The 25,325-nt window shown below is 36.5% G+C and overlaps 3 protein-coding genes across 3 annotated transcripts; 2 read left to right on the top strand and 1 right to left on the bottom strand.

The window, feature by feature from the left end:
- Window positions 1-627: 627 nt before the first annotated feature.
- LOC110782112 (uncharacterized) lies at window positions 628-4,368 on the top strand. The gene is made up of 2 exons (XM_021986203.2): window positions 628-3,423; window positions 3,550-4,368. Exons 1-2 carry the CDS (start codon window positions 1,328-1,330, stop codon window positions 4,337-4,339), a joined length of 2,886 nt encoding a protein of 961 aa, XP_021841895.1. The 5' UTR covers window positions 628-1,327; the 3' UTR covers window positions 4,340-4,368.
- Window positions 4,369-5,635: 1,267 nt separating this feature from the next.
- Window positions 5,636-15,213, bottom strand: LOC110782113 (chaperone protein dnaJ GFA2, mitochondrial). Its single transcript, XM_021986204.2, has 17 exons — window positions 14,965-15,213; window positions 14,178-14,271; window positions 13,992-14,063; window positions 13,543-13,625; window positions 13,186-13,269; window positions 13,042-13,080; window positions 11,732-11,824; window positions 9,238-9,367; window positions 9,049-9,113; window positions 8,899-8,973; window positions 8,568-8,640; window positions 7,626-7,717; window positions 7,466-7,537; window positions 6,987-7,043; window positions 6,841-6,889; window positions 6,222-6,288; window positions 5,636-6,109 (listed from the first exon to the last, which is right to left on the bottom strand). The coding sequence occupies exons 1-17, from the start codon at window positions 15,100-15,102 to the stop codon at window positions 6,016-6,018; spliced, it is 1,377 nt and encodes a 458-aa protein (XP_021841896.2). The 5' UTR covers window positions 15,103-15,213; the 3' UTR covers window positions 5,636-6,015.
- A 3,506-nt stretch (window positions 15,214-18,719) lies between these two features.
- On the top strand, window positions 18,720-24,213 carry LOC110782114 (O-fucosyltransferase 20-like). The gene is made up of 6 exons (XM_021986205.2): window positions 18,720-19,560; window positions 19,648-19,816; window positions 21,957-22,046; window positions 22,139-22,422; window positions 22,858-23,116; window positions 23,742-24,213. Exons 1-6 carry the CDS (start codon window positions 18,992-18,994, stop codon window positions 23,979-23,981), a joined length of 1,611 nt encoding a protein of 536 aa, XP_021841897.1. The 5' UTR covers window positions 18,720-18,991; the 3' UTR covers window positions 23,982-24,213.
- The last annotated feature ends 1,112 nt before the right edge of the window (window positions 24,214-25,325 follow it).

The following is a 25,325-nucleotide window of genomic DNA, read 5'->3' as shown; positions in this document are numbered from 1 at the left end:
AACGATATCTTATATGAATTTGAATTGTATGTTCATTTAAAAACATGGTGAACTGAGTATATAAACCATATTATGTGGGGTTGATTGTGCTTGGATCGCTCATTTGACCTAAAACAAAAGCTCATTATGTGGATCAGGAAATTAACTATATATATGTGACAATGCTAGAAATCCTTGCTGTTTTTATGAAATAGAGTTTTGGTACTACCATACTGTAATACTATGGAACAAGGGACAATCCCTGAGCAAGTTAAATGGTTTCCTGACAGAGTTAATTGAAACAATCCTTGGCTTTAGTGAAGTAGAGATCAGAGTGTGGCCCAATAATCGAGAAAGTCCGACGAGCTGCCTCGTGTTTTTTTTAAATATGAAAATTTACTATCGAATTAAGGGTCAATATCTTGATATACCTAAATACAATGACCACATGCTATCACATAATCTGCTACTCGTTTAGCTTCCCAACCAGCTGCTCCATGAGGGCCATGAGTCCCATGTTAGCTTCAGATACATTATACTGTTTTCTTTGCAAACGACAATTCATATTTTTATTTATAATAAATATTATGACATACGAAGTAGTATTTACATTATTAATGAAATGATGGCACTCAGTTCCCATTTCCCAGTGCACTTACATTGAATATATCAATTGACCACTTCTTTTCAAGCAATTTTTGATCATTTTTATATCATCACTAACATAACATTATTAACATTTCCCTGTCTGTCACTAGATTCCTTAACCTATTTTTTAGAGTTTAGAGAGAGAAAGAGACACATTTTCTGGGTTATCTTGGCTTCTTCCCTCTTGGTTGTATTCAAATTCAACAGGATGGGTATTCAAACTTGAAAGAACAGAATACAGTTCTTAAGAGGTAATAATAATAATAATAAGCTGCACTTTTTTTTTTCTGCATCTGTTTCATTTCTCTGATGCCACATTTAGCAGTTTCTTCTTCACAAACACTTACAGAGTTACAGTTACAGATTACCCTTCTGTTCAACCTTGAAAGAACAGAATACAGTTTTTAAGAGGTAATAAGCTGCTCTTCTTTTTTCTGCATCTGTTTCATTTCTCTGATGCCACATTTACCAGTTTCTTCTTCATACACACTTCAACAGTTACAGTTACAGATTACCCTTCTGTTTAAATTTCTGTTATCAATCAAACACTGAAATAATCAAGGATGAATATGAGAGATGAACTCGAGTTTGATGACTGTTTTCCAGTAAACTTGAGCAGTTTCTTGTTCACACAAACTTAAACAGTTACAGATTACCCTTTTGTTAAACTTCTGTTTTCAATCAAATACTGAAATCAAGGATGAATATGAGAGATGAACTCGAGTTTGATGACTGTTTTCCAGTAAACTTGAATCCCAACAAATCCCTCAGCATTAAAACTGTTACATGCAACACTCATTTCAGAACTTCTGCTGATAATCAGCAGCAGAAGTCACCTCATGTTGAAGAATTAGCTGCATTGAACTCACCTTCTTTAATCTCACCTCCATCTTCAGCATTCGCCTCTGCGCTTCAGTCGCCTTACATTTCACCAAGAGCCTCAACACCAAAATCCCCTGAAAACAAGGCTACTTCTTCTTCTTCTCCTTCCCCACTAAACTCATACTGTGGGTCCCACTCAGAGGACATACCCAGCAGTTCATATACACCTGCACCAGAAAAGTCTGATTTCTCAGATGATGAAAATCTCAAATTTGTTGATTCAATCCCAGAATCAGTTGCACCACGCATTTCTTTCTCTTTCCCGGTCCCACGCCTTTCTTTCACTAAAGCTTCTGTTTCAACTTCTTCACTCAACTCTAAGCTAAGAAGTTGTGATGTTTTCATAGGCTATCATGGACAAAATCCCAATTTAATCCGTTACTGTAAATGGCTCAAGTCAGAGCTTGAAGTCCAAGGTATTGCTTGCTTTCTTGCTGATAGAGCAAGGTATGCAGATACACAAAGCCATGAAATAGCAGATCGAGTTATTTGTTCTGTTAGTTTTGGTATTGTGGTGATTTCAACTTCCAGTTTGTACAACCATTTCAGTATGGAAGAGGTTAGATTCTTCACCCAAAAGAAGAACTTAATCCCAATGTTCTTTGACACACAACAACCAGCAATGGAGGTTGCAGAGTGCAGGTCTGATGTTAAACAATGCAGAGAGGCAATAGAGGGAATGATTAAGTACCATGAATTTAAGCTTGAAGCCAAAGATGGTGATTGGAGGAGTTGTATCTCTAAAGCTACTGGTATACTGCGTTCAAAGCTAGGACGGAAGAGTATTAATTCCAAAGAGATAGAACATGAAGTAATTGAATTACCTTTCCCACGAAACAAGAAGTTTGTAGGAAGAGATAAGGAAATTATGGAGATTGAAGCTGCATTCTTTAGTAATGGGGAGTTATCTGGTTATTCTGAAGGTGTTGCAGATGAGGGAACTGCTTCAGAAACTCAGTTTGAAACTGTCAGAAGCAGAAACTCCATTAAAAAGCTCAAATACAAGAAATCAAGGAGTGTAATCTGCATCAGTGGGTGTCCAGATGTTGGAAAAACTGAACTTGCTCTTGAATTTGCATACAGATATTCCCATAGATACAAGATGGTGCTTTGGGTTGGCGGAGAAGCTCGTTACCTCAGGCAAAACATACTAAACCTCTCGATAAATCTTTGTTCAGACGTTAGTGCTGATCCCGAGAAGGAAAGGGGGAAGATCAGAAACTTTGAGGAACAAGAATACGAGGCTTTTAAGAGGATAAAGAGGGAGTTGTTTCGAGACATGCCTTACTTGATTATCATAGACCATCTCGAGACTGAGAATGAATGGTGGGAGGGAAAAGACTTACTTGACCTCATCCCAAGAACTACTGGTGGCACTCATGTACTTTTCACTACAAGGCTATCCAAGGTAATGAACTTCGATGTCATGCATCTTGAAACACTGCCTTTTCCCGATGCAATGATGCTAATTCGAGGTATAAGAAGAAATAAAGAGTATACAGATGAAGAGTATGAATGGTTGAAAAAGATTGAGGAAAAACTAGGAAGTTCAACATTTGGTTTGTCTGTTGTTGATTCACTACTTACAGAGCTGGCTATTTCACCATCTGCTCTCTTTGAGGTAGTACAGCAGTTCTCCTTCGAAGATGTGTCTGACTGCAGCAGTTTTTCAAGTGCAAGTGATAAGCAACTTTGCAGGAATAATCCTTTCTTGATGAAAATTCTAGCATTCTGTTTTTCCATATTGGATAAAACATCACAAAAGAATGATTTTTTAGCATCTAAGATGTTTCTTGTTGGTGCATGGTTTTCCCCATCACCTATATCAGCAAATTTACTGGTTACTGCAGCTAAGCATATACCTGCAACAGGGAATCGGTTAAAGAAGTGGAGTAAGTGGAGCAACTGCTTAAGGTACAACTCTCTTCACCTGAATTTCACTTATCTTATCTTATACTCCGTATTATCTTATCTTATCTGAACTTATCTTATATTATATTATCTGAACTAATTGGCCCTTATTTTATCTTATCTTATTAGACCTGAAACAAGTGAAAATAAGGTGAAGAGAACAGAGCCTCAATATCTTTCATTTTTCTGCTGCGGCTGTCCATTAGTGACTAGAACTTGGAAGAGTGAAGAAGAATACGCCCTTCTTCTGGTAAAACTAGGATTGGCACGCAGAGTTATCTGTCAGAATCAGACAGGATTATGGATACAGTTCCATCCTATCAGCAGAATGTTTGCTAGAACAAGAGAAGAACAACCAGCAATCACACAAGCAACCGTTTTTGCCATAATGAAAATCGGGAAACCATTGCTAAACTCGGATCATTTATGGGCAAGTGCTTTTTTAGTTTTCGGGTTCAAATCAGAACCCCCACTTGTTCAGCTAAAAGCAATGGACATGGTTCTGTTCATCAAGAAAACAGCTATCCCTTTAGCCATTGCAACTTTCACGACTTTTTCGAGGTGTAATTCTGCATTAGAGCTTCTTAAAGTGTCTACAAGTGTACTCGAAGATGTGGAGAAATCATTCGTGTCACAAATACAAGATTGGAGACATGGATCACTTTGCTGGAGTAAGAAACTGCAGCAGTCGAATCAGAAGGTGGATGAGTATGCTTGGGAAGAAGTAACTATGCTGAAAGCTACATTGTTGGAAACAAGAGCAAAACTGTTGTTAAGAGGTGGGTATTTTGATAGTGCAGAGGAACTTTGTAGGACTTGTATAAGTATTAGGACTGTGATGTTAGGTCATAACCATGCACACACATTGGCTGCTCAAGAAACATTGGCAAAATTGGTCAGATTAAGAAGCAAAATATGAATGACTAATAATATTGAAAGTTATGTTTATTTTATGTCTGAATCATGTGCTTCCTCATACAAGAAGTTCATGTTGTTTTAGCTTGATCAAGTACTTTTTGCCAAGGATGGAAACCATACATACTCGTTGCACTTACTCCTTTATCTTCTCTTTTGGATTATCATGCTTAAAATTTCCATTATAGAAGTCAATATGAATGCATCCTTGCCATTAGGCCTACTCAATCGCAGGTAATCTCTCCAGAAACACTGACAAATCACCATAAACACATGAATTATCACCTGCAATACAGCTTAATATTGGTGGTCTTTTTTTTTTTGAGGAAATATATTGGTAACTTGTATCAAGAGAAATGCAGTCTTCTTCCAACTTTCTGAGGCTAATAAAGTGCCAGTCTGAGCAAAGATCAGATGCCCAATATCAAAACTGGCTGGAGCCTGAAAGAGGCAATGCTTACGTATTTAAGCCGTTGGATATTTACTATTTAGGCGTAAATGAGAAACGACTTCCATAACTCCCTTAATGGTGGTAAAAACTTTCCATTTGAAAGGAGGGGAGACATTTGTTCACTTTACCTCCTTACCAGTCTATTTTTCTTTCCATCAATCTTCTTCCATCTTCTCCTCCTTTTTTCTTTTTCTACTCCCTCCGTTCCTGAAAATTCGCCTCATAGAGCAAAATTCACTTTATTAATTTTTTAGATGTAAAAAACTAAAAATTGCACGAGTTGGTAAATTAAAGAGAGGCACAGAGAGGGAGCAAGTGAAAAAAGTTATTAAATAAGATATGTGGCAAATAAATAAGGACATAACAAAAAGTAATGTGAGACAATCTTTTACAGGCGGAAGGAGTACTAATTTTCTTATAAAGAACCAAACAAAGAAAAACTAGTTTAGAACGGTATTTTTCCTTGCAAAATTATTTTCCATCAGAAATTACTTTTTAACACATTTAACACCAAACCAAAAGGATCCTAAACAACGAGTTTTGGCAAAATCAGACTTTCAACTGAAATAGGGATACCTGCATTTTTGAAACTCTTACCAAGTTTGCAGGTATCGGCTTATGAAAATTGATTGATCATATCAACGAACCATTGTGGAGCTAGTCCAAATATTGATTATTGATTAAGCATATGTACTGTCACCAAACCCCAATTCATAATTAGTTAAAAAGAACAGTTATGTTGTAACATTATTGATTAAGCATATGTATACTGTCACCAAACCTGCATTATTATGTTGTAACACTATGGCTCCCCTTAATAGAACATATATAGGGGTAGGACAGTTCCTGTAAATCCACTAAAAATATTCTGCCAGAGTTTATTCAATCATTGAGACAATATATATATACAGACCAGGAGTAGCAACCACTATGTTATTGCACAGATCAAGGTCAAATGACTCGAGTATTACTTTACTTCCAACAAAAATTCCGTGCTCAACAAACAGATTAAGCTTATGCCAACCACCACAAACTCATCACCTATCCCCCCCACCCCTCCCACTAAAAAAAGTGGGAACCTAGTACAATATTCCCAACCGCTTCAATAAGAATCGAAAACCCTAAACTAGAACAAAATGCAAGAGTTGTATAGAGTTTCCTTCTTTTAGCTTAGCTGCCAGAGAAAAAATGCAAGCAAGATTTTGCTACTTCGTTCACAGAATTCCAAACTATCTAGAGGCCCCAGCCGCACGTTTATCATATGTTCCTTGCTCTTCTTTGGCAAATTCTTCTATCAGTTCCCGTTGTCTTGGAGTCAAACTCCTGCACATATTTCGCCACCCGCGTAAAATCCTCACGTTAGACAGGAAATTGTAAATGTTCAACAATCTAGAAACACATGTAAGAATGTAAGACCACTGTTCAGCAAACTCACGTTGGAATGCTGACATTGAAGTGCACAAACTGATCACCAAATGAGGCAGAGCCCCTTGATTTAATCCCTGCAAGAAATAACAGAATGCATCAAGCTTTCAAGTTTGAACATTAACAGATGCAAGGTACACACACATAGGATTCAGTCATATGATGGCTCTATCCTTGAAATCTTGAATACTTCTGCTGCCATATTGAATTATTGATAACCAGATTCCTAAAATCAGAGGTTACAAATAACTTGCCAGATTGGTTCGGAAAAGACAAGCAAGCATGTTAATTTAAAAACATAAACATGAATGATATTGCATAAAAGGGATACGGTGTCGACAAACTCATTCATTTCTGGGTATCTGTAACCCAGAATGAAAATGATCCTACTAGTTTAAATTGTAGATTATAATGGAAGACTGATCTCATTTTCAAAACTGCAAAGGGCGCTTTCAATTTTGTATCATATTTTGAAAATTTTATGGACAGCTTCCTTGGATGATATATCGATATGATAATCCATATATATCAAAATGGAATCATAAATGATATATATGTAGGAGAAGGATATATAAAACTGGAAAAACCTTACAGAACAATATTGGGAACCTAAAGCTGCATATGCTCACCTTTTTTCTTCAGCACGACCTTCTGACTTGGCTGGGTTCCAGGACGAACCTTCACGGGATAAAACAAAAATGTAATCAAATACTCCATACCAATCTTCAGTGTCGGAAATAATACAAAATATGTGCTTGAAGAATGTTGTACATACCTTAACCACAACATCTCCAGTGAGAGTTGGAACTTGGATTGTCCCGCCCAGAATAGCCTGCATCAGGGATTAGGTTCTCAATGACTGGATTCATCTAACCTTTGGTAAGCAAAATAGTGAGAAATAGAACTGTATCCCTGATCACAATAAAGGCTTGGGGTCTACAATTACTGAATCGCCAAGCATATTCTATCTGCTTAGGTCAGAGCAAGGTTGATCGGTATCCCACTTTGGATCGGTGAGAGAAAGTAGGATTGGATCGGTAGAATCGAATTGTAGGATCGTAAGATACAAATTTGATAAAACGAGTACTTGAAATGGTATAGCATGAGTTAATAATACACTCAATTTAAGTAAAAGAAATGCTAAAGCATGAGTTAATACACTTAAGTAAAAGAAATGCTAAAATATGTCAAAAACAAAACTTCAACAGATTTCAACAGTTAACACACACACACACAAAGCGAAACATAAGGTACCTGGGTAATACTCAGAACAGCATCAACATGGATGTCAGAGCCTTCTCTTCGGAAAACTGGGTCTTCTCTGACCTACGGTAGCAATTTGTAATATCATTGCAAAAGAAGAACCGGCAAAGAAAACAGCATAAATACTAGAAACAGGAACTAGAAAGGATACCTTGATAATAACATACAGATCACCTGGCCCGTATCCATCGGGATCAGCCCCACCATTTCTTGATACCTTTATAGTTGAATCATTATCCACACCTGTAACATATCAAAATATAAAATATTAGTATGGAGACAGCTTCCGTACAACAAGAAGAATGGTAATTTTCCAGCTTCGAGCTGGCTGTTATTAATCCAATATACATCAATTCGCACTACGGGAAGAGGAGACACGGGAAAGTCATGGTGACAATTGACAAATCACTTGAAAGAAATTAACCAATGTTTTTATTGATTTAAAATACTTGCCTAGTCACCCCATTCAGAGAACAATGACCATGAAAACACGAGTAAGCCAGTTGCACTAGTCAGTTTTTTTAGGTTTGATCTGATAAGATATAACGGTCTAATTTCAACTTTTAGGCTCTTCAAACACTAAAATACAACCAAGATCTCAAACTAAACAACTCCACCAAGATGAGAGTCCATATCTCTCCTACCTTCTTGTGCACCTAAAAGTTGAAGTGACTGAACACTTGTAAATCAAAGAAGCTTTGTTGCATAGTTTCTAAAGATCTTAGGAAAGTAACTCTCCCATCAGTATCTCCACAAACAGCTCCCCTTACTGAGACCTTGGGGAGATCTACATCTCTGTCTTCTTTCTCCCCCACGATATAGTGAGAGAGTCATATGGAAATACCAATTGTAAACGTACAAAGTCAATTTAGCACATAAGGAATACAAAAACCAAAGTGCACTTTGTAGAGGATTTGGTGAATCGGGTAACAGTGATCACCAAAACCCCCTTCTCTTCACAAGGGGGATAAAAAGGAAGAAAAAGAACAAGAAAATAGAAGTTGATAAAGGGCATGGAAACAAAGCAAAGAAACAATCATCGATACTTACAAACAGAAAAGAACATAATCTGCTATCAAAGAGAAACTTTTACCAGGAATGATATCTAGTTTGACAGACTTTGACCCCTGCACCACGCGATTACCGTTGCAGGATTTGCAATATGTCTGTATGCCACATATCAAAGCCAATAAATGAAATATATTTAACATAATATTCACCACATCCAGGTCCATATGTATATATATTGCAACCGATGTTACAATATAATTGCTAAAATGTGCCGGTTTCACAATTGAAAAACTGTTAGGGTCTGATTGCAAAAATGAAAAGTTAAAGGGGTTCGTTTCACAATAGATAAAGAGTTAAGAGATCAGGTATTAAGCACCATATTTCAAATATAAACAATAGGAAGTATAACATACCGTATATGTTTTCCCTGACCCACTACATTTCATACAAGTCGACTGAAAGGCAATTGGGCCTTGTTGCATGAACACCTGAAAATAAGAAAATTGAAACATCAAGATAACAGATTAAATTAAATCAAAAGGTTTTGCTTTATATTCACCAACCTGGCCTTTCCCTTTACACTGTTGACATGTCGCAGGTTTGGTTCCAGAAGGAACACCTGAACCGCCTAAAACAAATACACAAAAAGTCAGAATACGTGAAAACTGGAGCATGTTAATCAAAACCATGCAAATTCGGGTCAATAAATACATAGAACGAACATTATATGAGGGCGAAAACGATCAGCATACCACAAGCTTCACAAAGTAAAGTTGTTCGATATGTCACTGTTTTGGTGCATCCCCGAACAGCTTCCATGAAGGATAACTCTAAGGATAACTTCACGTCTTGCCCCGTTCTTGGCGTGAAAATGTTGGCGAACTGCACACCACAACATGAAATGCCATGGCATGAGTACCCACGGATTGAATCAAATATTATCACTTTGACACTGCTGGCAATTTCTTATCAAGTCTTCATGTATGAGACACGAAGTATGAAATTAGATTCTAGAAGTATGGTGTTCACCAGAAACAACAAAGGATGAATAATTGTCTAGAAGAAAAAGAAAAAAAACTTCCTCACGACCAATATATGCTAGATAGCACATTTCTAAATAAGGGTCATCTAAGAGGTTTAAAACTCTAGATGCAGTTATTTCATGATTAGAGCCAGCAAAAATGCTCCTAACTGACTTTATGTTCAATTGCAAGTTTTCATAACAGGGAATAACTGTAGAGAAAACTAATGTATGCAAAGAGCAGCCAACCCCTCCTAGTAGGTCTAACAGGCTGTACGAAAATCAATATATGCCAAGAGCAAGCAACCCCTAGTAGGTCTAACAAGATCAGGATTTAGGCATTATTTCCTTCAAAACTGAAAAGAATCCCAATAGTCTTATATTAACAAATAGAATAGAAGAGAACTAAATTTAATGCATCCCCACCAAAACACTCCATTTATCACTAAGATTTGGCACAACCACAAAAGTTTATAACAAGTGTGGCTGTGCATGCGTTCAACAATCAACTTGGTACCATTGAGACTGTCTTGACATTCCATCAGACGTTCAGTGCATCGTAATAATGCTTGCATTTTAGAAGCAAAAACACTACCCCTCCCAATAAAGAATCCTCGGAAAATATGTTTGATGTCGAGATATCATAGCATGTTACACCTAACTTCTATTATGGACTTCAAGTCTTCAAATATTGTATTCGGACTAGGCCACCTCTAACCGAACAACTACAAATACTTCCTCCGTGTACAAATCACCATCTACCATTCGGTAGTTATAAAGTCATCCTAACATTCAGTGAACCTAGCCAACAACGTGAATGTAATCAAGCTTTCAGGAACCTTTGCCATCAAAATAAAGCCATGTCATGATTAAAGGCAAAGAAAAAATGATGCTCCCCAAACCAAACCTATAATACATAATCCTCCTCGTGTATCCTAAATAAGACACTGCTCACGTGAAATATAATGGCTTGTTTGGGAAACATGAGACATACTATTGCGTCACATCCACTGATCCACTCGTGTAAAGAAAATACAGCCACCACAGCCATTCTCAAACCAAAGAGAATTTTAAACCGGCAAAAAATGAAACTAAGAATTAGCTCTTCTCTAAGTTTAAAGACATGACATGCAATACCTTCAATCCTTGAAATCTTTAACAATATTCTCGAATAAATTTGTTAATTGATGTACATACTAGAAACTAAGTGTGCTTTCTATTTAATTGAAACTTAAAGACCTAAGTTTTTAAGTTATTTTAATGGTGGAAAATCAAAGAACAAAATTAGATGGAAACAACATGTAAGGTTCATCTTAGTAAAAACTCACAAAAGTAGGAAAAACCAATAAAGTACCTAAACAAATCTGTAAAGATGGTAAGAAGAAGGGGCTTTAACTCGCTTCATTATTGACACTTGTTTGAACTTACTGGAACTTATTTGTACTTATTGGAATTTCTTACTACTTATTTCATGTATATTGACACTTGTTTGAACTAACTGGAACTTATTTGTACTTATTGGAATTTCTTACTACTTATTTCATGTACTTGTTGTGGTTGTGAATTAAACTTACTAACACTTATTTAACTTAATTGAATTTATATAAACTTATTTGCCTGGAATAAATCAACATAACACCCCCCGAGAGAAGACAAGTCCTAAAAAGAAAAATGTAAGAACAAAAGTAATTAAAAATGATATACCAAAAAAGAATAAACACGCTCATTTCCACTCATCTAATGCTTTAAAATTCTCTCCATAACAAGGTCCCAAAATTATTCCTCCTATAACAATCTCGAAATAGAGGCCAAGATAAGAGAACAAAGAGCTTTAGATGTTGTGTTCCACTCGTTCAAACTAATACCTGGACCCGGATAGAAGGATCGGATACGGGTATGGATCCGAGTGTCCAGTACATAGATGTCGAACTTATTCTCAGGTTTATATTTCTGCTTTGATGATAATTATTAACCCATACTTGTATTGTTTAGATATTCATGTTTAATTTCACGATTAAAAATCAACCAACAAAACCTATCGACAACCCGATAAGAAAAACAGAAAAATCCCAGTTCAAAAAGAATCTAAATATAGCACCAAAAACATACCACGTATCAATTAATTACAAATCAACTACAACCAAAGGTACGCAGGTAGGAGATTTCTAAGAAGTCGAAAACACCACTATACAGAAAAGTTCTGCAAAAAAAATTAAAATCCTTACGTCGAACATATCATGAAAATTAAAACCCCCACCGCTCTCATGTGGATTAGGACCACCATTTTCTTTGCTTTGTACAAATGCATCATGGCCCACCTACATTAAACACAATGAAAGAAAACAACAATCATCAGTAGGTTGTATAAAGGTGTCTGGTTATTCATAAAACAATAAACAATCACAAGATTGACAATACTACACAACCCTAATCCCTTGACCAAATGACTGCAACGAATGGACTGGAACTCAGCGGGGAATAGTAACTCAAAATCAATGGCTCCAATAGAGGTGACAACATTGGAACGAAAAAGCATACAGCCATGTCCAGAACAATGAAAACTTAGATCTCCATGAACAGACTGTTTTAGATTACCCCAAATTTTGTTACAAATATAACTTCCATACTACATTAACATATGTAACTTCCATCTAGAGGTACTATGCCACACTAGTGAGTCAATCGAACTATATGAACACCAAGCAAGCATGACTGCCAAGTTAAACTTCATAATGCAAAGAATTGAAATACATACAGGTTAAAGGAGGCAACTCTTCGAAAGGAAAGAAAAATAAGCTTCCGTGCAAATACACGTTTGGAATCTAAGGTCTTCCATACATGAAAGTAATCGGTTTAAACCTATGTATTCTAGTACACACATGAACCTCTTCAATAGTTCCTGATACTGTGTGAACTTCCTTGCACAAAGCATTATAGCTCCATTCGAATCAACATCAAAAAAGATAGGATAATGAGAAGCTCACTGTTATTAGATGTTCTAAAAGAAAGACGAGATACTATGGACACCAATGGATCGATGTCATTGAACTAAATTCCTTGTGCCATTTCATTATGGGATGGAATCACTTTCAACCTTTTAACAGATCCAATGCCAAACCATATTAAATTAAGCATACACACACAACCCAAAAATTAATTAAAAAAAACCTCAGAATTTCCAAGTTATGTAACAATAAATTATGTGCTTGTTTGGTTAGAAAAGGAAGTAGTACTTCCAAATTTCCAATGCCCACCAAATTTAATTTCCTAGGAAATGTCAAAATTGTTTGGTTGGATGTGGAAATTTCTACTTCTCATGGAAGTTATACTTACCTAAGGGGAAGTGGATATGTAAATTCCTCCATTTTGTGGCAAAATAAAATACCAAGGAGTTTCCACTTCCTATGATAGCGTCAAACAAATAAGAGCCCATATATCTAATTCATAGAAAATTAACTTCCCATGTATTTGTATCTCGACCAAACAACCACTATGCATTTGATATTCTCATCATGAATTGCACATTCTTTCTTACCTGATCATAAGCCGCACGTTCTTGCTCATCTTTCAAAACCTATAAGTTAACAGAAGACGAAATTATGCATCTGGGTACACATTGCACAAATAAGAAGAAAGTTAAGTCTTTATCCAACAATAGAATTTGGAAACCAGATCATACCTCGTGGGCCTTATTGATCTCCTGAAACTTCTTTTCAGCATTAGGATCATCTTTATTCATATCAGGATGATATTTCTTTGCTAACTGTGGCTCCATTTGACCCATTAATAGAAAAAAGTATTAATCAGAATTTATACAAAGTACTGAAGAAAAAGGAAAAAAAAATCGTCAGATTTCTCCTCTTTTACTGCCTTCATCACCAACATATCACTTATCTAGTTTGCAAACTACCTTTGTTTAGAGTAGGAGGATAATGAAATGATCAATTCTCACAAACCACAAAACAGAAAATTATGATTTTTTGATTGTTAGTTACGATTAATGATTCCATCAAGACGATGATAGTAGAACGCATACCCCATAGAAAGCTTTCTTGATTTCAGATTGAGTTGCATTCTTGCCCACGCCAAGGGTTTCGTAATAATCTTTTGACATAACAGCTACCAGGCAAACACAAGAAGTTGGTATCAGAAACTTATAAGCATAGAATAAACACATCATCATTTCTACGGGATATAAGTTTGAGCTAACTCACAACAAACTATGAATACCAGAGTCTTAATCTAGAGGCTAAAGAAACATCAGTTTACAACACTAGAACTAGAAGTGCCAATATATTGGCAAAGATAACAAGGGAAATAAATAAAGATATAATATTATTTGGGTCTCTGTTTGTTACTTCGAGAGTAACTCCCTTACCCAAAATTCCCCACCTTACAAAAAAGTCTATTGTTCGAGAAAGCATATAACGAGAAAAGAGAGAAAAGGTCTCAGGAAACAAGGAAATGTAATGGACATGTGAATACCTGAGCCATGGATTAGTCTTGTAGCACCTAATACTCCTGAACCACCATGCCGCACCCAGAAATTGCTTTGGACTTAACATCAAGGGAAAACCACAAAAGACCAAAATCAACACATTGCTTAAGAAACTTTTTTGGGGGGGAGGGGAGGGGGAATTAAAAAAGAGCTGAAACAAAACCCAAAGTTACAGTCTTTTATGTAGGGGCCTCCAAGAACCCTAGTAAATCCACAAATAGATGATGAAAACGAACGGCGCTGACCCGCCGTTAACAAATCAAAGACCTGCAAATAACAAAGTTTACAAAAACTCAAAGTCCATTTTGCAAAAGTGGTGCCCAACCCAAGAAGATCAACAGGGTGACTTCATTTTATAAATTACATCTATCCAGGAATGACCATAACAGATATAGAGGCATAAACTAGTCAGTCCTAACTAAAGGGAATTCCATAGAACATGAACAAGGAAAGAACAAATTCCATATTCAAAATCCAACATCGGAGATGCGCTCATTAGAGTTGAGAAATCATACTTCGTATTAGCATAAATGATAATACACTACCTATATCAACAAATCATAAGTTCGCAAAAAATCAATAAACTACCTAAAACCTTAAACCCTATATCAACAAATCATAAGCAACCATTTTCATATCTTTGCAAAAATGGTGCCTACCCCAAGAAGATGGGCAGGGTGGCTTCATTTTATAAATTACATATTTATTCAAGAAGGACAAAAATAGATATAGAGACATAAATAGTCAGTTCTAACACAAGGGAACTCCATAGAACATGAACAAGAAATGACAAATTTCCATATTCAAAATTCAACATCAGAAATCAAATTAGCATAAATGATAATACACTACCTATATCAACTATATAATCATAAGGTCGCGAAAAATCAATAAACCCCCTAAAACCTTAAACCCTACTGAGGTATAATGATTTGAATCAACAGAAGTAAGTTGTAGTACCTTGCTGTGAACTTCAGATAGAGAATGAAAACGGCTACTGAGGAGAGAAAATTGGTGATTCCGGCATAGAGTGGACGCTATACTCGACGCTCTTTCCGAAACCCTAATTAGCGACATTTTCAGAGCTTTTTGTCGCATAATCGAGAGTACTGGAGCGAGGTTGAAGAACAACCACCGTGAAGATGAATTACAAGTTTGTCTTTGCTAGTCGTTTTTGGGGGATTTCGGCTACGTGTAAGTTGTAAGTCGGGTTTAAGTTTCGAAGGGTTTAGAAAGTTCCCGAAAATGTGTCTTAAAGAATTGGACTCGGAATCATTAACGAACCATAGGGTCCGATATAGAGCTGTCAAAGTAGGTCGTCGTGTTCGGGTTGGGTCATCTCGGGTCTTGGATCATGATAATGTCGGGTTGTGTCGGATTATTTTATTTCTCGGGTGCATGTCGGGTTCGGTCGGGTTGATTTTCGGTCGGGTCATGTCGGGTTTTTCTATTTCGGGTACAAGCCGGGTTCGGGTCGATTCATGATTGGGTCGGGTTCAATTTCGGGTTTGAATCGGGTGTGTAGCAGTTAATCTCGGGTTTCGGGTCAAGTTCGGATCAGATAATTTTCGGGTCGGTTAAAACGCAGGGTTCACTCTGGGACACGGGTTAAGATTGAGTCCATATCTGATTTAGTCATCTCAAAAATTGAAACGTAAAATATTTACTCCACAGGTCGAGTTACTAACATGTTGTGTGGTAAAAATCGGGTTAAGGTCATTTTTCGGTCGGGTATCGGGTTCAGATCATTGTTCAGTCGGGTTAGTTTTTAACAGCTCTAGTCCGATAGTGTTAGGAATTACTTTGCTTACGAAAACTTAGGCTCGGTATTTTTTTATTTTTATTTTTTGTTGCAAATGAGGGGTAAGACACAACAAAAATAAATTACAATCTAAATATCTATATTTATTATATATTAAAAGGTGTTTCCACAAATGTCTATATGTCACGTGACGATCTCCCTTAGTCCATAAGTCTATGTTATCAGTACACTTTCATTTAAAAAAGGAGAAATATGGTTTGTATAAGATTCAAACCTTCAAACTCCAGTTTCAAAACTAGAGCATCATCCAATTAACCTATTTACATGTTATCTTTGCAAAATTAATATTATTATAATACAGAATAATTTTACTGTGAAAAAATAAATCAACATAATTTTATTAAAGAACATAATAATCAATTGTTATTCACACAATAATTCGGGGCATCGCCCGGGCCCAAATACTAGTTTGGGATTAAACGTATGCCACTCCCATTGAGTCTTCATGAATAATCCTTCCAAGCTCCAATAGTGATGCTTGTACCATCTCCATCTTTGTTGTCTGCACCACGCCTACATTAGGTAGCCAATATATTGGCCTATTTCCTTCTCGATACACATGGTGAAGTGAAACTTCCCAACAATTGATCATGATTATATTGCGACGGGTATGCAAAATATGCACACAATCTCCTCCGTAAGTCTCTGACCCTCGTAACAGTTGAATAGCAACTTGATTGTCCATTTGAACCATAAGCTTGCTAGTACCCACACAAGCCGCAAGTTCCAGCCCCAAATCTAGTGCTTTTAATTACTCAGCTCTGAAGGATAAATAATAACCAAAGTTAGCCGAGAAGGCGTACTGGTAGAGAGCCTAGATGGTCTCTAATAATACCTCCCCCTCCTGTCGGACCCGGATTACCACGTGCAACCCCATATGTGTTTAAAGCCAACCGGTCTTGTGGAGGTGACTTCCACCTATATGTATCTCATGTCTCTATGTGAAGTAATGTGTGGCTGGTCAAGAACGTCATTCCCTATCATATGCCAAGTCTCTTCGAATCTAATGAGTAGAAATTTACCTCACTAATCATTTTTTTTTAAAATACGGAGGATAATACAATCGGTATCTAACAACTACATAGTGCTATATCAAACTACTTGCAAAAAAATTAAAAGAATATAATTAATGGAACAAATAGGTCATGAGTCTCGGTCACCTTCATGACTATGGCCCTACGTAGTACTATTTGTTAGCGGTTAACCATAGAAAATTAAGTTGCAATTCATTTACTTAGTTGCTAAATGAAACCTTTTACACTCAACTCTCCGCCCAAAACGAAAATATAAAATATTATTTCTTTTCACGAATCTCTCTTCTCTCCTTTGATGAAGTTCCACTATTTTAATTTCGCCAATAACCCCTCATATGCCTTCCAACCACCACCATCCATCATAAGATAAACTCTCTCATGAAATACAAGCATTTTCATATCATGCTCAAATCACGATTTAATCACAAATCGTCAACAATTCATGGGGACACAAGTCACAAAATAGGTGTAGGGGTGCTACATGTGCCTAGACCCACTCTATGGATAAGGTAGACATGATCAAAAGGCGAGGCGGGGCGGGGCGGGCCGAGATGTAAAATAACCAGCCCATCAAGCCGGCTAAATCGGGCCAAGGTCCGGGTCGATTTTTTGTGCACAAATCCGCTATTTTGGGCCTTAAATACCGGATTTTTCGGGCCATTTTTCGAGTTGGGCCAAATTTGTAACTAAATTGTAGTTTTACATTATCCAAAGCCCGCATTTTTTTATTTTTAAATTCTGGGCCGGGCCAGAAACTTATGCCCAGCAAAAATTTGGACCGGGCCGAGCTAGCGGGTCGGGCTTATGTTGATCAGGTCTACGGATAAGGTTACGAATTACTACTTACTAGTTGACATTGTAGGCTTATTTTAAGAGGTAGCTCAGCCGACAATTTGTTACTTTTTACTTCTTAAACTTGTTGTAAAAAAATCGATTCCGAAATCGATAAATTTTAGCTAGTGCTTATGGACTATATTTTTTATTTAGTTCATCCATTTTTCCATGTTTCCTTTATATTTCTTTTACAATGTACACATTATGATGAGTATAGTTTTTAGACTTAATTTTATTGTTTTCTTTTCCTTATCTCTTCTTTTATTCACATGCACTATTAAATAAAATAAAACAATAAAGTCATTTTGCTATTTATTTTGCACAAAGGTGGGCAGGTGTCGGGCCCAACACGCCTCGTGCCCTAACGGGCAATGTCTAGAACGAGCCTAGGGGAAAGTTGTATCGGGTTTGTTCCTGTCAATTATGAATGAGGCCCGTGTCGGATCGGATCGTGCCGTGCTAGCATCACCCTAACTAATTTCAAGATTTTTTGTTAATTGCTTCAAAGACAAGCGTGCCGACCCGTGTAACTCGTGTCGAATTTCTAATATGATGTCCATGCATGTCTAGAACGAGCCAAGGGGAAAGTCGTGTCGGATTTGTGCTTGTCAATTACAAACGAGGCCCATGTCGGACATGATCGTGCCGTGCTAGCAACACCCTAACTAATTTCATTTTTGTTTTGTTAATTGCTTCAAAGACAAGCGTACCGACTCATATAACTCGTGTCGAATTTCTAATACGATGTCCATGCATGATCCATGAGACCATGACCCATCACAATACCTCTCGCATCGTACCAGCCCGAACAGGCCGTTAACCGGCCCATGCACTACTTTAATTTTGCACTTTCCCCTTATTCATTGATATGATTGTTTTGTTTTGTTTTGTTTTGTTTTGTTTTGTTTTGTTTACAAGAAAAGCAAGTGAGGACACAAAGTGATGGGTTGGCCCGGGTGGGCCAATAGCAGGGTGAGGACGCGTAGGATATGGGTCTATGGTCTATCCCCAATGTTCCCGCCGCCTACCTTCTATTGTGTGCAATTCTGTATTTCTGTCTGATTCTTTCTCTCTTCCTCCTTTACTTTCTGGAAACAGGTTGGAAATTATTAGGCCAATAATAATAACTACTGTAATAATAGCAATAATAATGGATTGGTTGGTTCAAATTCTTGAGAACAGAACAAGCAACCCCTCCTTCACTTTCCCACTTTCCCACTTTCCCACTTCCCCTTTCCATTATTATTAATTTAATTTAGTTAAGCAATTTCATCATTCTCCTGTCTGATTTGATTCAATGGGGAAGACTATTATTAAGAAGCAACAATCTTACATAGCAGTTTCATCTGAAATCATCAATTCTCTTTCTTCTTCCTCCTTACAGTCCATGCTTGTAGTATCTCCTCCTAAGAAGAACAAATGTTCCAAGAGAAGGCAACTGGGTAACCCTAAACTATGGTTTTTAACAATCTTCATTCTGGGGTTTCTGGGGTTTCTGGGTATGACGAAGCTTTACTTCAATCTCAACATGGACCCCTGTAATCAGCAACAGAAGCTGCAGCAACAGCAGCAACAAGAAGAGGAGGTAACAAGTATGAGTTTACCAGAAAATGAAGATGAAAAGAACAGTAGTTCATCATTCTGGGCTCAGCCGGATGGGTTAGGGTATAAACCATGTCTGGAATTTAGCCAAGATTATAGAAGAGAGATGAACAGGAACAGAACTGATTATCTGATGGTGGTTGTAAGTGGTGGTATTAATCAACAGAGAAATCAGATTGTAGATGCTGTTGTTATTGCTAGAATACTGGGAGCTGCCCTTGTTGTTCCAGTTTTCCAAGTTAATATCATCTGGGGAGATGAAAGGTTGCTCCCTTTTTCCATTTTTCATACTCCAATTTCATTTCCTTATCTAGATTGTTTATCGTATTGAATTGAATTGAATTTTTTCAGTGAATTTTCGGATATTTTCGATTTGGAGCACTTCAAGAGTGTTCTTGCAGATGATGTAAGGATTGTTTCCTCACTTCCTTCAACACTTTTGAGGACAAAACCAGCTGAGGAGAGTCAAACTCCCTTTCATGCCACCCCTCATTGGATCCGCCATCACTACCTTGGAAGGGTAACTTGCTCATTTTGTTTCAGACCTGATTTTGAATTTCAATACTTGATAGGCTGATTTCAACTTGGATTTGAGTTCAATATTCTATGCTTAGGAGTTGTGTGCTTAGCTGCTGCTGTTTTGATAGATTAGGTGTCAAACTTTGAGAATTACCTACAAATAAATAAGAAAAAGTAGAGGATTAGCCATTAAAGCTTTTTAGGAACTAAGAATCTACTCCCTACGTCTCTTTTTGTTCTTTACATTTTCCTTTTTGGGTATTTCAAAATGTTCTTTACCTTTCCTTTTATATTATCACATAAATGACTTAATATTCTATCAAAATTTGTGTCCAATTATTATTTTAACCAATTAAATTCATTAGGTCATTTAATCTTTCACACTTTTCCATTGGGACATTAAAATTTTCTTGTTTCCCAATATTAGAATTTTGGTAAAAGTAAAAACACTATAAATAAATGTAATTTATCTTGTTTAAATAAAAAAATTGAGGAATCTCGATGCAAATTAATTAGTCGTTAAAACGCGTGAAAAATACCAAACGTAAAGAACAAAAAGAGACGGAGGGAGTACATCGTATTAATTTGGTAAGAAAAGCTTTTTACAGAGAATATAAGGCGACTTGGGATACTTTATATAGTTCCAATAATGTAATCACTTGCGGAACCATTAACATAAGGAAGAGATGTTTATACCTTCATTGCCAAATCCTTAAGACTCAGGGCTTAAAGCTAATACTGAGAGAAGTTGTAACCGAATGAATAAGCAATTATTAGGAAAAAAATACCTTATTTATACTACTGCTAGATTACAACTTATGACATGTTACTCTGTTAGGACCAATAGGAAAAGTGACTAGCTATTTATTAATTAGCTGATATGTAATCCTTGTTGTAACAAACACTGAGTAGGTAATTACACGAGAAATAATCCTCTGTTGTGCAGTGTTGTTTTAGCTAGTGTAACACTGTAACCTCAGCTAGCATATGGTATGTTGTTTGAGGTGGTAGTTATATCACCCTGACCAATAAATACAATATGGCTTATTACACTAGATTACAATCTACTAACTGTATGTTGACTTGACTTTGTTTGTTAATGCCGACTTATTGTTGAAGTAATACACTAAAAGAATAGATGTTCCATAGTTTCCAGCTTGCTGTTGCATAACACACAGTTACAGAACACCGAATCACCCATTTTTTTAACCTGTCAGCAGTATGGAGCCTATTCTGAGCAGCTAGCTAAGTTATAAATATGCTCTAGCTGCAATCATTCTTCTCCATGAAACTTTCTCAAAATCACCCTCCATTTTTCTGTACATTCTATCTATGGAGAATTTCCCATCATTAGCCACCTCATTCCAACCACCAACTTGCTGAATATACTCTCTACGGCTTAGGATCTTCCTCAAATCCCAGGAGCAAGTTGTAGGAATAATATACAGAATTGCAACTTTCATTTGATGTTATTTTCAACGGTATAAGGGAATGAAGGTACGAAGATAAGACTTGCGAAGAAAATAAAATTCTTGTATCTGTCCTGCGACCTTTCATATCTGTCTTCTGTCATCAGATTGGTTTCACCTCTGTTCTGTATTCTGGTCTCTTGCAGTATATCGAACAGTAAATCCGAGAAAGAGGGTTTAAATGCATGCTTTAGTGTCTTTTTTTGTTGTTATGAAACCGTCTTATTCTTGCTTTAAATTCGTTCTCCCAAATCAAGTAAAATAAGAATATAAGAAACAGTTCTGTATTTCACCTAAAATTGTTCAGTTTACCATTCTTAGACTCGCCTGCTAGCATCATTTTTCTGAACTTAGTTCATATTGTGTTTCTGTAGTGGGTTTACGTTTTGACTAGTTAATATTACGACCTGGACCTTAATTAAGAAGTAAGCAGAGGCAACATCTAAATTATTGCAACATTAAGAGGATCGACTTCCTACACAGATTCAATTTGGCTTGTTAGATTTTCTATGTATTTTGTTTATGGATAAGCTAAAATATTTCTTTATCAATAATACTAGTAGGCTAGTAGCAACAATTAATCTTTTGCTGACATACATCTAAGTTTTGAAAATTACTTATTTGCATTAGATGAGTCACACTAATCACAGTACATGTTTGCTTTCCTTGCAGCTGAGAAAGTATGGTGTTTTGCTGTTACGTGGTCTAGATTCCAGGCTCTCTAAGGATCTCCCATCTGATCTTCAGAAGCTCCGTTGCAAGGTATCATATGTGTCTAACAATGATCATCTATTACTATATTATTTACTTGGTAATGATTTTGTTTCTTACAATTTTTTACTTCCTTTTATCAGGTTGCATTTCAGGCACTCAAGTTTGCTCCCCACATTCAACGTTTTGGTAATAAAATCGCGGAGAGGATGAGCAGCAGAGGCCCTTACGTAGCTCTACATCTGCGCATGGAGAAAGATGTGTGGATAAGAACTGGATGTTCACCCGGCTTAAGCCCAGAGTATGATGATATCATAAACAATGAAAGGAGGCGGCGCCCTAAGCTTCTTACTGGCAAGTCTAACATGACTTCCCATGAAAGAAAACTTGCTGGTCTTTGCCCCTTGAATGCCCTCGAAGTTGCTCGGTAATGGTTTACGACATTACTATGTACTTTAATCCATTTTAGCATAAGGCTCTATTTGGTAGGGTGTAGAACGTTTTCATGGAAAACGATTTTTCCCTTTCAATCATTTTACATTGTTTGGTTTGGCAAGGGATGGAAAATAATTTCCCATAACTCCCTCAAATGTGGAAAAACCTTTTCCGTTTGTAAGGGAGGGAAACCATTTTTCCACCTTTCCTCCTTACCTCCCTCTCTCTTCTTCCCCTCATTCTTCACCGTCTTATCACATTTTCTTTTAAGGAACCAAACAAAAGAAAACTAGTTTGGAATTGTGTTTTCCCTTGGAAAATGTTTTCCATGGAAAATCATTTTGCACTAGACATATTTTACACCAAACCAAACGGAGCCTAAATGTTTCGTCTGTTTTACTTATTAATCACCATTATTCTCCTGTAGGTTGCTCAAAGCTTTTGGTGCACCAAAGAGTGCTAGAATATACTGGGCAGGAGGACACCCACTTGGCGGGAAATATGCCTTGATTCCTCTCACTACCGAGTTCCCTTACTTTTACAACAAAGAAGATCTTGCGTTGCCTGGTGAGCTAGAGCCATTTGCAAACAAAGCTTCTTTCATGGCGGCCATTGACTATATAGTCTGTGAGAAGAGTGATGTATTCATGGCATCTCATGGGGGAAACATGGGACATGCTATCCAGGTACTTTTATCATATTTGACTTTTTTATATACTAGATTACGTCCCGTGCAGACAAATACTTTAAAAGGATTATTATCAGTTTTTTTAAAAATAATTAACTGGAACAGTTCTCCCCCTAAAGTTATTACATACTATGTAATTAATAAATCTTGAACATACTAATTTAATCATATACGTAGTAATATGCAATTTTCGTCCTATTACATACGGATTACATGTCTTACCTGCATGATAATATTGAGTAAATATATTTCCCGTTATTAAATATGTATACCTATTTGACTAAAATATCCAAAGTTCATTTTTAACAAATTATTATTGCATGTATCTATTATTTGCATAATCTTTAAACCAATATTGTGTTTACATGCATAAAACACTTATATAAAATGATAGAAAACAAAATAAAAACGTAGAGATTTCTTTAGGAAAAATGTTTTTGGCGGGAAAATTTTGCACAAGAGGTAACATGTGTTACTTGTGTCATTGCTGGTGTTTGTTTTAGTATAAAGTTATACGGAGAATACACTTACGGAATATAAGGAATCAACTCAAATACACAGCAATTTGTAGCTTGAGATGCAGTAATAATTTTGGCACTAAATCTAGTTGCTGGTTTTTACAGGGGCAAAGGGCTTATGCAGGACACAGAAAGCACATAACCCCGAATAAGAGACACATGTTACCGTACTTTCTGAATTCGTCTCTGCCTGAAAGTGAGTTCAACAAAATCATCAAGGAACTTCACCAAGACTCTTTAGGGCAACCAGAATTCAGGAAAAGCAAACCAGGAAAAGATGTTACCAAGTATCCTGCGCCGGAGTGCATGTGCAATACTACTTCAAACAGACATCCTTCTGCTTAATTGAAGACTCCATTTTGATCAATCCTTAACAGAACCAGTACAGACAGATGACATTTATAGTCTAGCTTCAAGTGTGAATCCTTGGTGCACAATAGCACGAGGTTTATTCATTTTATTCTTTCCATTTTTTATATAGAGTTTGTAATCTCTGTATCACATCCTTCACTTGTAAATTTGTACAGATAGCAAATAGAATACACAAGATTTACACGTTTGTTTATTTCCTTTTCAATTGAAATGTGTGGTGCACATATAAGTACCAAAGGCTTCCGGTAGACTTCTTTCATTTCCAAATTTTCTTACAAGTCCTATAGCTGGATGTTATAACAGAAACAAGAAAGATTATAAATAACGTAAATAAAGAACACAGAGATTTAGCGTGATTCACTAACGATGTGTTAGCTACGTCCACAAGAAGAGGAGATGAAAGTTTTATTGATCTTGAGGAGTACATATTACATAACAATTAGGTTATAACCTAAAAAGTTTATATAGTACTCTCTAGACATATGCGAATCCTTGAAAATAGGCTCAAAACATATAACCCTAATAACGGATAACGTTGCAGTAAGAGGCTTGACCACTAAACATATTCAAACACTAGTTGGTATGTATATCAATCCCTACTGATACCCGACTATATAGGCAATAGAGTCTGTTCTCGCCTATCAATACATAACATGTTGCTTACTTTTTTTTTTTTTAATCCTATTATGCAACTATTGTTACTTTTCTTTTTTTGTCTATGAAAGTCACGTTTTTTCTTAAGAAAGATGGTGCCTCTAAAAGCTAAAAGGTTTATGTTTTGCTTGAGGCTCTACCCCAACTAGAAGGAAGAAAAGCAAACGAACTAAAAAAAGTAAAGGCCCTGTTTGGCAACTAGCGGTTAGCTGTTAGCGGTAGCGGATTGTATTAGCAGTTTTGACTAGCTGTTGGTATTAGCTTGTTTGAATAGCTGATTGTATTAGCTGATTTTGTAAAAGTGTTTGGTACTAAATAGCTGATATATAATAGTAGTTGTTTGATTGTGTAAAATTACCAATAAGGACATTGACTTATTTAATGATAGAGAATAAGTAATTGCTAAATATATGAATATCCATGGTTAGATTTTTTTTTTGGAATAAATGTATAATATGAAAAGTAATTAAACAACATTCCTATTAAATTGAAATGTAATTGTAGAGACCTGTGGGAAGCAAAAGTGGCTGAAGCAAAGCTCGTGTTCTTGGGGCTACAATTGGCCGATGGAGCATGGCTATAACAATGTAGTTGTGAAGAGTGACTGTGTGAATGAGATCAATGCAATTTGAGAGCATGAGGAAGGGCAGAGCCATTTCCACC

Source organism: Spinacia oleracea, chromosome 2, assembly GCF_020520425.1.
Source record: "Spinacia oleracea cultivar Varoflay chromosome 2, BTI_SOV_V1, whole genome shotgun sequence".
Classification (NCBI taxonomy): Eukaryota; Viridiplantae; Streptophyta; class Magnoliopsida; order Caryophyllales; family Amaranthaceae; genus Spinacia; species Spinacia oleracea.
Note: the sequence above shows the minus strand (reverse complement) of the source record. Positions and strands in the feature narration are given on the sequence as shown.